At 41.2% G+C, this 14,370-nt stretch overlaps 1 protein-coding gene across 2 annotated transcripts; it reads right to left on the bottom strand.

Moving 5' to 3' along the window:
* Positions 1 to 2,840: 2,840 nt before the first annotated feature.
* On the bottom strand, positions 2,841 to 12,762 carry pitx2 (paired-like homeodomain 2). Of its 2 annotated transcripts, XM_028589969.1 has the most exons (4): positions 12,676 to 12,762; positions 10,016 to 10,085; positions 5,203 to 5,402; positions 2,841 to 4,396 (listed from the first exon to the last, which is right to left on the bottom strand). In XM_028589969.1, the coding sequence occupies exons 2-4, from the start codon at positions 10,059 to 10,061 to the stop codon at positions 3,839 to 3,841; spliced, it is 804 nt and encodes a 267-aa protein (XP_028445770.1). In that variant the 5' UTR covers positions 10,062 to 10,085; positions 12,676 to 12,762; the 3' UTR covers positions 2,841 to 3,838. The 2 variants fall into 2 exon arrangements, with proteins under 2 accessions (XP_028445770.1, XP_028445771.1); XM_028589970.1 differs by lacking the exons at positions 10,016 to 10,085; positions 12,676 to 12,762 and adding an exon at positions 5,905 to 6,454.
* Positions 12,763 to 14,370: the final 1,608 nt, after the last annotated feature.

Genomic DNA, 14,370 nt, shown 5'->3' on the forward strand with positions numbered 1-14,370 from the left:
TGCTGTGGTTGAATAGAAAGAAGTAAATGCTTGATTTGCATGTAGTTTTGAAGACTAGGCACACAAAACAAAACTGTCCAAAAGAAAATAGCTTTCAGAAATACACCTAATACTCTCTTCTACATTATGCATTCATCTTTGAAGCTTAAATAATTGCCATATCTATTAATTACATGCAATAAATAACTGTTTACCTGCCAAATGTTGCTCAAATGCCCTGCATTATATATATATTTTTAATCACTCAGAAGTATTTTGTTTTCTTGGTTGAAATGCCACAAACCTGTCAGCAAGCGTGTGCAAAACCTTGTTTTTTCAGAAAAACAATGCAATAGTTGAATCCCAGACCTTTTTTTTTTTTTTTTTTTTTTATTAGCGTGTATTTAGAAAACCTGCTCCCTGATATATCCCATGCAGCGTTATTACCAACCCGTCTCAGGTCTCTTCCAAATCCCACCGCTGCATGAATATTGAGATATTGTTAATTATTTAGATTGGAGGTGTAACGGTACATGTTTGGATATTTGCACTTCCTCGCTTTCTGTTTGATTTCCTAGTGGAGTGCAGGTGAGTGCTGTGTCGGCTCGGTGCGTTACTTCACATTGGATTTGGATTTTTTTTTTTTTTTTTTTTCTAAATCAGCTGGCGGAACAAATCTCACATTAAGATGTAGTGTTGTGCTTTAAGGGTCCGAAAACTGAGGAAGGACAAATATGAATTTGGTTTAAACAGACATGTATAATTGTATCTTTTGGGGAGCATGAACTAGCCTATATGTGTATAACGTTTATTACGTATACTTCTCCGGTATGATATATGCGTGGTTGTGCATGCGAAACATGTCTTTAAACTGAGTTTAGTTTGACGCATTTAAATGTCTCTGCAGCGTCTGAATTTAGAATATTCATTTCGGCTAAAAACGTGAGCAGAATATAAGTAGTCATGGTGCAAAAAAATAAATAAAAAAGCTTATTTTGCGAGAAATCTGTAATTAATCGTAGAGTGAACATGCAGCTACAGCAGCTAAAATGCACACGTTTGCCATTTTAAACTTTTAATAAGTTCTTACCTTGCGCCGGATGGAGAGGCGAGGCTACATGGTCTGCAGTCCTGCGCGCCGTTTCAGCCAAATGAACATTTCCCACTGAAGCCTTTTCTCTTCAGGTCATCCTCTGTTCACATGTTGATTGTGTGGATGTGTATTGAGACTGCAGACTTGCGTATTCGCCCCTACAGCAGACGAGGCTTATCCCCCCCCACTCCCCCCCTGTCAGCTGATTATTGCTCCGCGTTACCGACTCCATCAAAAGGTGACACTCGTGCAACAAAAAAAGGGCCCGCCGCTTTTTTAGGAGAAAATCTAATTGTGGAGGGCGAGTTCAGGAGGTCAGGCGCTGCAGCTCGGAAAATCAGTTGTAGTCATAGAAGTAGAAAGGGAAGAATGCTTCTCTTGTGTTTGTTATTTAGCAGTTTTTTTTTTGTAAAAACATTTGGACTAAGTGATTTATTTCTCCTCTTAATAACCTCCCTTCGGGGAATGCCCTAAGGCCTGTTGTAGCATGACATCACATCCTAAATCAGCTCCTTTTTTTTTAACCAAGCCACCACATTAGCTTTTTTTTTTTTTTTTTTTTTTTTTTTATTTTTTTATATTCTAGTTAATGTTCCAGTGATACGTGATTTGAATAAAATATAAACACAAACTCACACCATCAACATTATGAGGCTGATAAATGATCTCAGCTCGGCCTGCAAACCGAAAGTCTCACTATTTGATTTGGCTCTCTTTCTGCGGGGAGGTGCTGCGGTGTTTCCTCGCCGGTGTCTGCGCTCTCCCCGCAGCCAGGAAGCCGCACTCGTCGTCTCCCCCCCCCCCTCTCCGCCTCCTCCTCCTCCAGCCAGCTTCGGCCCACATACCTCTGTATCTCTCTGTGGGCGCTTGTTTGCTTAAGCTTGTGGATCATAGTTTCCCTTAGACCGTAGCTTTGTTTCGCTTTGGCGCATTTGGGCACTATTTAAAAAAAAAAAAAAAAAAAAAAAAAGCATGACTTCAGAAGTGCCACGTTCCGAAAGAAAGCCACAATGCCAAGGCAAACAGATGCATGTGTGAGTCAGGTAGGCTGCATAAAGATCATTGGGATTTCTGGGACAAAAGAAGCAGCAAGACTTTGCTTTAAACATATGAACATGAACTCTCAACAAAAAACCTTTTTATACAGACCTTCTTTTTATACAAATCTCTCTGTAATCTCACATATTGTTTTTAAATTTATTTAGTAGGCCTAAATAAGTAAAATATGGATTTAGACAACTGTATTTTTTTTTTTTAAATAAAATCCTTATTGAAGCGTAACCGGACTAAAATGTATTTAAAGATGTGTATTGTTTTCTCATAACCCCCTTCAGAGAACTACAATCTCTTGTGTTCAAACACAGGGAGGGGGAAAAAACCAACCAACCCAAACCCTAATGGACTGTTGTCGCTGTTGTGTGGTCCGACTCCTGTTTGTTGATTCCCGTGTTATTTCAAGCACCAGTGACCGGCCGGGGCCCTTGGCTGAGCCAGGCAGACATGTATTCAGCAGTTAATCTGACGGAGCATCTCGCCGCTATGTGTATTGGAGCGGCCCATTGTTTTCCTCTATAGATTAGCCGCACAAGCACCTCACATAATCGAAAGGCTATAGACAGACTGTCATTGCTTTACACTCCACTAACGGACTACCAACACAAAGATTCAATACATTCAGAGTTGTTTTTGAACAATATATTTACTTCCATTAAATAAAACACAATAGTTTTTTTGGATGTTGAAAAAAAACAAAACAAAAACATAATTCCGTACCAAATAGTCTACACAGATCAACAAAAAAAAAAAAGACATAATTCGTCGCAGGAACATATTTGATGTTTCTTTTTTCTTTTTTTTTTAAATCCAGAATTGCTATTCTAAATCGATATTCACACAGACATTAATAATAAATTTATAATATGTTAGAAACACAACTGGTGCGTTTTAGTATGTACATTCCCTTTTTGTTTGCAAGCAAAACATGATTCCTTTTTTAGGTTTTTTTTTTTTTTTTTTTTTCCCACATGCGTTGATAAATTGAACCTGGAGAGGGGTGGGGAGGGGGGTTATAGCGCATTCGCCTCGACAAACAGGAGATGATAATTCAAATATATATATATATACAACCTTTTCAGTCAACAATTAACGTCCAAAATCCACCAGGAAAAAAAAAACTCAACAAAAACATGACGAGCTATGAAAAATCAAACTGGCCTTTTTTAGTTTTACTGTGTCGCAGTGTGAAGAAGGCCTGGACTCATCAAAGGTGAATAAACCTAAAATCTCCTGTTTCAGTTGGACTCCGACCTGGAGTTGAGCTTGTTTCAGTGGTTCAGTCTTCTAGTGCCCTTTTTGTGAAAAATGAAAAACAAAAAAGTAGTTGTAGTAGTCTCTTGTTCCTGTGGCCGGCTGTTTGTGATTACCTACACACTGCAAACAATGACCACCATAACTAGCCATTTGGTCTTGTAATCACCCTTAAACTCATAGGTTTCCCCCCTCTCCAAAAATAACTGGATGGAATAATCTCACTTGTTTCTTGATATGTTTGGGGATGTTCAAGGAACAAGTGGCAATAGCTTAGGAAAAAAAAGTCAGAATGATGCAACTAGAATCAAGGAAGTAGGCCTACCATATGACCATCAGAAATGTCCTGAAACAAAACCTAATTCCTCCTTTGTTGTAGAGAAGAATAACGCTTTGAGCGTCGCTACTAGCCTATTATGACTTGCTATGGTGGTTACACATTTGCAGTGCAGGCAGGTATTAGACTGGTCTGTCCACGGCGTATTGGCAAGCGCTCAGATTAGTGGCCGGATTCTGCACACTGGCGTATCCAAAACTCGAGTGCTGCTTGGCTTTCAGTCTCAGGCTGGCCAGGCTGGAGTTGCAAGTGTCCCTGTACACATAAGGAGGGGTCGGAGGCGCGTAGGGGCACGCTGAGCTGGGCACCCCCGAGTTGAGAGACGGGTTACTGAGGTTGTTCAAGTTATTGAGGCTGTTGAGGCTGGAGCCCGGCACGCCGGTGACCGCCGATGGCACCATGCTGGAAGTCATGGAGGATATGGAGTTGGGCGGCGAGAACATGGTCTGCGAGGATAAGGGGTTGACATTCATGGAGTTGAAGAAGGGGAAGCTTTTGGTGGATAAAGAGGCCGACGTGAGGCCCTTGGCTGCCCAGTTGTTGTACGTGTAGCTGGGGTACATGTCTTCGTAGGGCTGCATGAGTCCATTGAACTGCGGGCCGAAGCCGTTTTTGCAAAGCTCGGCTTGTTGGTTTCTTTCCCGTTTCCTCCACTTGGCTCGCCGGTTCTTGAACCAAACCTGAAGCAAAAGAAATGAGAGCAAGTTAGAAATAAATTATTAAATTTCATTTTATATATATATATATATATATATTATTATATATATATATTAAATCCTTCTAAATGTAACTGCTGTAAATCCAAACACTCTTCGCTAATCTATTTTCCTGTGCAGACAATTCCGCTTTGACTCCCGTCTTTATCTGAGCAGAATACACACTGGGCTCGCACTGCACCACCTTAATGTGGAGAGGATGTGTATTCCTCCGCCGGCTTCCACAAACACGCTGACCTTAATCACACAGCACCAGGGCGACAATCGCAAAATACAAGCTTTGCACCTCTTTCACACGAACAGGAGAACACGACTGGTATTTGCCACCGACTAACATCAACCGCTCAACTGTTAACACCGTAATAGTGTGTAATCACACCTATTGGGCAAATAACAAGTAGTTAGTTGTTGTCCTATTTTATAATGAAATTACTTAACAGATTAACGTGTGCCGAGAACCACAAATGAACTGTGCTAAACTTGCTTATTTTGCATTGTGTGCCCAGGATTTGGAATTAATATTTAGCCTAATAAACAAACACGTACCAGCAGAATCTTTAAACAAGACTGATTATTTATTTATTTTCCCCCCAGCTAAAAACTGTGTCCTACTTAATTTTCACAGAAAATTTAAGCCGTGCGTAAAGTTTGGTGTCCGTGCGTACTAATATTAAGGCATAGGGTATTTGCAGGTTAACCGGGCAATTGGCACAAATTACCCGAAATTATACACACGGCTTATTTGTGTTTGCACCCAAGGGAACACTCACCCTGACCCGGGCCTCTGTGAGGTTGGTCCACACGGCTATCTCCTCCCTCGTGCTCATGTCCGGATAGCGATTCCGCTGGAAAGTGGCCTCCAGTTCCTGCAGCTGCTGGCTGGTGAAGTGAGTCCTCTGCCGCCGCTGCCGTTTCTTTTTAGAAGGGTCATCTGAAGAGTCGTCGTTTTTGTTTTGGTTCTTTTCTTTTTCTGTCAAGTGGAAAGAAGTTGATTCAGTCAGTGTCATGCGGATTAAGGCCTGTATGCTATAGAGAGGCAACAAAAAACAAAAACATGACCCTGTTGGGAAATTGCTGATCGAGGAAGGAATGCTCCGGTTCATCAAATAAACACAAATCCCCCCCCCACACACACACACACAGTTTCCCATGTTTCGATTTTTCTTTTCTTGTATGAGATTGTACTCGGCCGTTTAGATTAAATCTGAAAACTGAGTACATGAGTAAATGCCTGACTATTTTCATTAGCACAAAACAAGCTCTCTTTCATTTACATAACACAGAAACTTTTTCCCTAGGCCAGTGTCAAAACTAATTACCGGTCTGCGTGACTAAAATGACCGCTGTAATCGCCTATTTGCATGCACGTGAGACTCCCTTAACGGTGATTAATGGAAGCCATCTTTTGTTTGATATCAAGATGACATCCGCGGCGCCTTGCTGAGAACATCTGCACACCGGGCGGTTCTTACCGACGGACTCCGGGCTGGACGTGTCCGACACCGTGTGCACCTCTAACCGGTGCTTAGAGTCCACAGACCGCTGCAGCGGCTGCAAAGTAGAGGCCATCGCCAAAGCCGTGTGGTGCGTGGAGGCAAGTTTATTCCCAATTAGGTGGTGGTGGTCTGTGTTTAATGGATCCCTCATAGAGTTCATGAGTAGAAGGTCGCAAAACTGGCTGTCAAAAGCAGAGTAAGTCCCTTCAGTACAGCCAGGATACGCGGAAAGTCCGTATGCGGAATGTGTTCAAATCTCCAAAAAGACGCACAGCAGAGCAGTCCCTTTTGCGGTTGAGATAAAACCTTCTTTCTGTTTAAACTGGAAAATGCTTTAAAATAGGCCATTGAGTGCTGCCATACTAGCATCGGTGGCAAACAGCGGCTGACTATCAGAGTGACAAGGACAGGTAGGTGATATTAGATCCAGAGGCATACACACACTAAACCGCTCTCTGTTCATTTCAGCTGTTGCCTGCGCACTGCCTATCCAACTGCGCCTCTCTCCCGACTTGCACGTCACCATGTTGCGCCCGCCCATATTCTCTCTGACAGGCACATCCATGTGGATATGACGGTGTGTCCAACCAACCGGAGCTAGCAGAAACGAGATCTGTGTGCCAATGTGTTTATGCCGGAGCTGGCGCTTATTTTTCCTCTTCCAAATAAAAGCATGTAAAGAGAGATGGGACACACGGTGTACCCGCGGCGCTCCGTTGCCGTTGCGCAGCAGCCCAAGACCAAATAAAAATGAAAATAACACAGTTTGGCCTCATTTTATGAGATGGGTCCAGTGGCCCAGTAAAACGATGCAGTTCTATTGATACCCAAGCTGAGCCGCATGCTCGCAGGCTCCGTCACCGCAGTTTACTCAGGGACTCAATGTGGATAAAGCGAGCCACCGAGCGGATTGTATTGAAAGCCGGATGAAAAAAAAAAAAGATGCACACTGAATATCAAACAAAGCTACAGCACAATGATGCTGAGAAAGGACACGAGATTAAAGGGAAATATACATGGGGGGTGCCACACTGCTCCAAAACGGCGTGTGCGCTTGTCAACTGACGTTAAGTGCCACACATGTACAGTATAAGCTGGTACAGCTGATACAGACTTTTAATATAATGTATTCACCAAAGGCAGTGAAGTAACGCGAAGAACAAAGGCGATAGCCTACAATTAGCCTATTAAAGGCCAAAAAAAAAACCACTAACTCATTGTGTTTAGGCATTGTCATTGTAATCCTCATCTTCCTACTTGGATATGAAGTACAACGTGGCCAAACTGTTTTAAAGTGGTTCACTATATCCACTACATCCCCATATGCATCCTACATGCTCATGCAAAGCATCGTCAGTCATATTAGTTGTCAAATGAGACGATCCTCTTGACCTCCCCAGAGTTAAGGTTCAAATATCCATTAAATCAACCCCGCCGGAGTTAACTACGCACACTCGGTTTGTTGACGACGGATTACTTTATCTGGGTGCTTAACTGGATTTCTCTCCTCACTTTGCGTTTGGACCCCTCAGTCGTCCTCAGCCAGCACTCCTGTAGTGCTTTATTTTTTAATCTGATAAGACTCTAATTTGCCTAAGAATTTCTAAAGGACTTTTAATGAGTTTGAGCTGATATGCCAGCACATTTTATTTTTTTTAACCTCCAACTCTCCAAAGATTGCTATGCGTTAAGGCAAAGTAAACATGTCTAATCAAACAAATGCGACTTTAATTTTTCGGGGGGCTGGGGGAATTGAGGGTGGGGAAATGTCAGCTGGCTAACAGGTGATTGAAGTGACGGACTGATTGTGTACTCCAATTAGTGCGATTCATTCCAGTAGGCTATTACATGAAGGAAGAAAAAAAAAAACTTTAAATATTGATTATATTCGGGTCCTTTTCTTATTCCATGACACAATTCGTTCATCATCACCAACAAATGACACATTTCCGATCTCCACGTGGCCACGCGGACGCCCATTTAGCCAGCACATTCGGACTTGGCTCTGCTAAGAAGTTACTGGGCTAATCCCGTGAAAGCCCCTGGTATATAAATACCAGCAGACCATAGACTGTATGCAACACACACACACACACACACACACACACACACACACACACACACACACACACACACACACACACACACACACACACTCTCACTCAGAGGGACGGAAAGACTTTATTAAAACATAGGGAGCCAATCGCTTCTCATACAGAGCAATAAAACCTTGTTTGGATGGCCTCTGAGTAATCCAATTAAGATGATGCACATTTTAAGTTCGAATCATCCTTGTGTCATTTAAAAGTAATGCACTTTCATTAATAAATATTTAGTATGGGACAACAATAGAATCGTGCCCTTGCTTTTCCAACAAACGTTCACTTAAAAAAAAAGTGACTTTCATAATTAATAATGGTGTGCATAAGGGAAACGGGATTCTAAAAGTAAGTTCTATATTTCAAAATAAGGCTATTTTGTTAACAATATTATATTAGAAATAACCATAATAAAACCTTTTCCAGGTCTACATTTTATGCCAAGCAGCGAACGGTCAGTTGCTCCTTTTTTCCTTCCAGCCGTATTGTAATACTAAACTTGAAGTGGATTATCGGTTTCCTCTTCATTTCTACCTTCTGAATGCTTTATCTCTCTTCTGCGGATTACTGCGCGCAATAGGCCTCCGCCATTGAGGGCCATTAATTAGCAATTCAGTCAATATAGGGGGAGACGACAAGGCTTTTTACATAGGATTAAGGAGACATCAGATTCCTCCATTAGTATATTCCTCCTCACGAATGGGCTTTCATTATACATTTAGTTTTCCCCGGAGTCAATCCAACAAGCGCTGCATAAATTACAACAAAACAGTTGGCGCGGGTGTCTCTTCCCCCACCCTCCGTGTAATTCAGTTTTTATTTTAGTTATCCTATTATTCTTAATCAATGGTCGTTCAAACTGTGCAGCTGTGAAGCTATGAGCAGCCTGCCCTCTGCCACACTTAGCCCCATCAATGTCGGCTAAATGAAACCGAATGAGAGTTATCGGTTATTCGTTTAGGACCCTAACAAGACCTGATGTCATTTCCACGCCAAATTGGAGAATAATTAATAAATCCCCGACTTTGTCAAGCAGGGGGATTCTAGCTTTTGTTTAGTCTCTTGTTGGGTTTTATTCCTAGGTGTTATTTAGGAAAACATGTTGCTGTTAATGCGAATAGAATCAAAGTATGGATCCACGTGTGGTCGTTGTACAACCGCGCCTTAACGTGCCGAAGGCCAGCTATAATAAGATGTGTCCGTGGTCCTATAGGTTATACCCATCTTCTAATTACATCAAATAAACGTCGCTGCAGAGCTTCCATCCGGATCAGATCCTCTGAAGCTGCAGATCCACATTCGACCACCAGGTGGCCCTCTAAGACAGCAAACAAACCTGGATTCACCACCGACTCCTCCACACGGACGAGCACTGTCTCTGACTACTAAACATTTTGGAACAAACTAGTGACATCCACTGCAACAACAAAAAAACTAAAGCAGGGTTTTACAGTCAGATTTTATATCGTAGAGTTGTGAAGTGGGAGTTGAAATTGTGAAGAGGACAATGAGACATTATTTAGTGAGAAATCTCCGTAAGTTGGCCTTTTTGAATTGAACATCTTAAGCTTGTTTTAAGAAAGCTCAAAAAACTACAAGTTGGAAACAATTAGCGCACTAGTGCCAGAACTGTTCCCTTATTTGAAACCAAATCAGATTTTAAGATCGCCATCAGTGTTTGGGCCTCTTCTGGAGGAGGTGAATTAATTAGAAACGGCAGCATATAAGATATTAGCTGTAATGAATAAATAAGCAACACGCTTGATAAACCTTCAGCCTGTTTAATTGTCAAGAGTAGCCTACCGTTTTATATGCATAATAGAATAAAATAGAATGGATAAACACAAAATTACATTTTTATCTTACGTAATTGAAACTAACAATTAGTCTATACTATTAAATGTGAAATAGGCCTACCCACGTTTTATTAATTGTGTTCTGCGAGGATTCAGGATATCAAGATGATGGAGGATGGATCAGATACTCACCTATTTGCGCGCAGGTGGTGGCCAGTTTGCGGCAGTGGGAGTCCATTATGGCAACTTAAAGAAACCGCTTCTGTAAAAACAGACAAAAGAGCCATAATTAGCCTTACAGTCTGGTAAACAACCCCGCTGTGGTGTTCAATGACATCCAATTCTACTTTTGCAGTCAATAATTTTTGGAGTCAACATGAGACTGAAAAGGATAGGCCTAGTGGTGTGCTCAAAGGATAAGTAGGCCCATTAGATTAGCTACAAGAAAGGGGGGGGGGGAAAAAACTCTTCTGGTCTTGAGGAAATTATTTCAAATTGATGTAAACAAAATTCAGACATTCATGGACAGGGCTGATTGTTAAAATAAAGTTGGGATGCCAGTGGGGGTGCACAACACGCAAAGAAATAGCATTTTAATGATTCTCTTTTTTTTTTTTTTTTTTTTTTTTTTTTTTTTGGTAAAATGCGTTAGTGGTCGATTTATTTAAATCTGACAATTTAATTCCAATTTAACTGTCAGGTATACAACTGTCGTCCATTCACTGAGCTATACGGCAGGAAATGACATAGAAAAGCTCTGTGAATTGAAAAAAAAAAAAAAAAAACAAAGGACAAGATGATTTTCGTTGGAGAAAAACAAATTATAATCACAATTCTGACGCTTTGTTTTCACTTTATTTAAAACGAATTAATCTTAAAAAAAAAAAAAAAAACTTTTATCGCACGTCATGTATTGTTATATATATATATATATATATATATATATATATATATATATATATATATTTTCTTTCCAGTGTAAGATGATTGTTGTGCAGTCCGAGGAGGCTTTATGAAAGCCGCCGTGTTGTGCGTGGGCCGGGTCTTGTGTTCTGGTGCAGCCTGCAGCAGTTGGAAGTGGAGTGATTCCGTAGTAAAATCACGGGATTAGAGTCTGATTGAGATGTCTGTCGGTGGGATATTACAAAATTCATTATCGCAGCCCTTATACTACCTCGATATGAAGTTACACAGATGGGGTTTTATTAGTCCAGGCTCACACTGTTTGCTTATGATAATTCAAGTCGGGGGGAATTTGCATGCAGTCATGCTGTTAACCATTTTCCCCAGCTCTTCTCTTCACCTGCTCTACATCATCTGTGAGTTTTTTTTTAAAAATCTAATTCAAAAGATGCTGATATTGGAGGTTAAGTTTTACGGCATGTACCTGCACAACCTTTCTTCTCATGCCTCCTCTTTATCCCTACTGCAAAATGAAATAGTGGGGGTCATGCTGTAAGGTGTAAGGTTGTTGCAGGCGGCTCAGTGTTATCTAATCAGTGAGATTTAATGACGGGTCCTTCCAATATTTCAGCCTGCCTGGCTACTCCGCGGCCTTTGAAATCACACCCGGTGTTATATATGCATTTTTGCTGTATTTTTATTTTGATTGTGTGAAAATATGGATACCATTTCTACATGGAAGGATTTGTTTCTATTTTTTGTTGTTGGGGACTTAAAATTAAAGGCATGTGGGCTATTCCTTTTTAAAAATCTCAGAAAAAAAATCTAAATAAAATGTGTAGCATGTATTCTATTATTGATTTTCTTTGACTAAAATGTAAATGAGTCACCTATCATTATTAATACATTTCTTAGAATGCGTTTAACACGTACAATTACCTTGATTTCTGATTATGTTGTAACGTTGGTTTGGTGGTAATTAAGCCCATTATGGGCTAATGCATATTTCTATTTTTTCCAAACATGTGCACAGTGTTGATCCCATAGGAACGGTTTAACGATAGAGCTGCGTAATATTAGGATTACTTAGCCTGTTATTCCCGGTCACCCATTCATTCTCACTTTAAGGACGCTCTCAGCACCAACAGTTGATATGAATCAGAAACTCACGTGGCATGCGGCCCAGTGCAGACAGAAAGCTGGCATTGCCTCACACTGGCTTTACTTGTGAAATTAACACAGTAGAGCATGAGACTGCAGCCTTTACCGGGAGTTGAATCGACTAACCGCCACCATATGGTCCTGTATTAATTAAAGGCGTGAGACCGTGAACGTCGCCTCTTTTTTTCCCCCCCCCAAATATTTTTTTTCTCCCTATATTGCAACAGGATGCAGAGGAGGGTAAAACAAATCTAAACTGCACGTTATTCATTTTTTTTTTATAAACAGGGTTATTAATAATTTTCTTTGGAGAGCCATTTAATTTAGGCTATAGTCTAGGAGAGTTTATACACTTTGTTTTGTTAAGTGTACCCACAATTTTACTCATTTTATTGGGATTTGTGTTTATTATTTTAGAGCATCAAGCTGACAAGCTGCAGGATATGATACATACATCTATATGTAACGGCTTTCTTACATTTCTCACCAATAATACAATACAGTGTGGTCCCCCCCCTTCTTTTTAAGTCCCCACACTCCATCACCGCTAATGATACATCATTATCATCCGCCGACCTGTAAGGCGAACCCTGCCCTCACATCACTTCATGCTCCTTTACGTTACAGCCACGACTTTAAAATTAACATCGTAAACGCAAAGAACAAGGGGAAAAAAAAGAAGAAGAAGAAAAAAAACACGATGTGGAACAAATTCCTTCACTTGCATTAACTCACATCTCGGTGTTATTTATTTGTAGTGCCTCTACTCCTCCTCCTGCTGCACTTACCAGTTGGAGACACCGGTGGGGTTCGACTTTCCCAGCCGTCGGCGTTTGGTTCTACAGCGAAGAGATAATCCCACCGTCCAAACACACTCAACACACCAGGAATTGTGTTTTTTTTATAGCAAAAATGCAGGAAACTTCAAAGTCCGGCAGCGCTGAAGTCTAAGTTTCTGTCCGGAAATGCGAGCCTTGCATTGGATGTGGCTCCCCCAGCTATGTTATCCAAAAGGAGACGCAGCGCTACCTTTTAGGATAGTTTCATTTATGCGCATAAATAACCATCTATTTACAGTGCGAGGAGAAATGGCGAAGGAGGCGCTTTCGTCCGAGTCTCCCCTTGGTTCGTCCTCTTCTGTCTAGCCCAACTTTTTTCCTCTTGAAAGGCGCTCCAAGAGTGGCGCATTTTTTTTCCTCCTTCTTTTGAGCTCAGAGAGGGACCCCATGTGTGTGTGTGTGTGTGTGTGTGCGCGCGCGCGCGTGTGCCTTTTTAAAGGGGTGTGTTTGTGTATGCGCCTGTGCCTGTGTAGTCAGAGGGCAAACTTGGAGCCTCAACTTTCAACAACAAACAAAAAATCAGGATGGCATCTTTAATAAGCGAACGCAGGTTAAAAAAAAAGACAACCCCCCCAATATTCATGTTACCTTGCCCCGGTGCGTTTACTGTCACATTGCAGCATTTGAGTTGCAGGCGTGCAAACCATATAATCGTTAAATTTGCCTAAACCTTAAATGCAACTTGCAACAAGCAACGCGCAAAATAAACAATCATAACCACGGATTCATGACTAAACCCACTTACTGGCAGTTAATTTAAAGAAATACTGTATTTAAAGTCACAGATACGGATTCCGAAGGCAAGCCTATTATGAAATCAGCAAATTAGACTCTAAGTAAGCTCACTGTTTGACCGTTGTGGGCACTGGTTATAAAATAATGTAACACAAAAAAACGACAATATTTGGAGTATTCAGAGGTAAACAGAAACTTATTTCAATGGATGCATTAGGCTCCTTCAGGGCCAGACAGAGCCCTATCGTGTTGCGGATTTATGTGCAGAGTTGAACAGCTGGCTCAGATGCAAATGTTCTTTATAGATCCGTTTCGTTAGATACAGGCTGATTTTCCATTCGCATTTTAAGTGAGGCGAGCAGACCGGACGTAGGCCGGCGTTCCCTGCGCCTAATCCGTCTTTTACATTTTTAGTCATACTCCCATTAAACCAGTAATTAATGCGCACATCCACACGGGAATTTCCAGGCAATAGGGGGACACTGAAGCAAAACGAGCGCATCATCCAACCCCTCCATCCCCCGACCAACATTTGATGATTCAGGAATGGTTTGCATCCTTGTATCCAAAACACAAATGTAGTGCAATACATTCTTAGAGCAGGCTTAGATACACTTATAATGGAGGGATTATAAGAGTCGATGTATTTTAAATAGCTGCTTAGATCAGGTTTATTTAGTCAGGACTAGACATTAAATTAAGTTATTTTAAAAAAATTTTTTTAGCAGAGACAAATTCCTCTTAGTCTTCTACAAAGGCCCAAGAAGGCCATATTTTATTAATGTTCCACTCGCCTAAACACACGTGCAGGCAAAGAGCGTTGGGTCAAATGCAAACCCCTATAGGATAAAATAAATAAAATGTGCATATTTGCCAACACAGCTCGCTTAGTTCTTCAAAATCTGACCC

Source organism: Perca flavescens, chromosome 10 (assembly GCF_004354835.1).
Source record: "Perca flavescens isolate YP-PL-M2 chromosome 10, PFLA_1.0, whole genome shotgun sequence".
Taxonomy (NCBI): domain Eukaryota; kingdom Metazoa; phylum Chordata; class Actinopteri; order Perciformes; family Percidae; genus Perca; species Perca flavescens.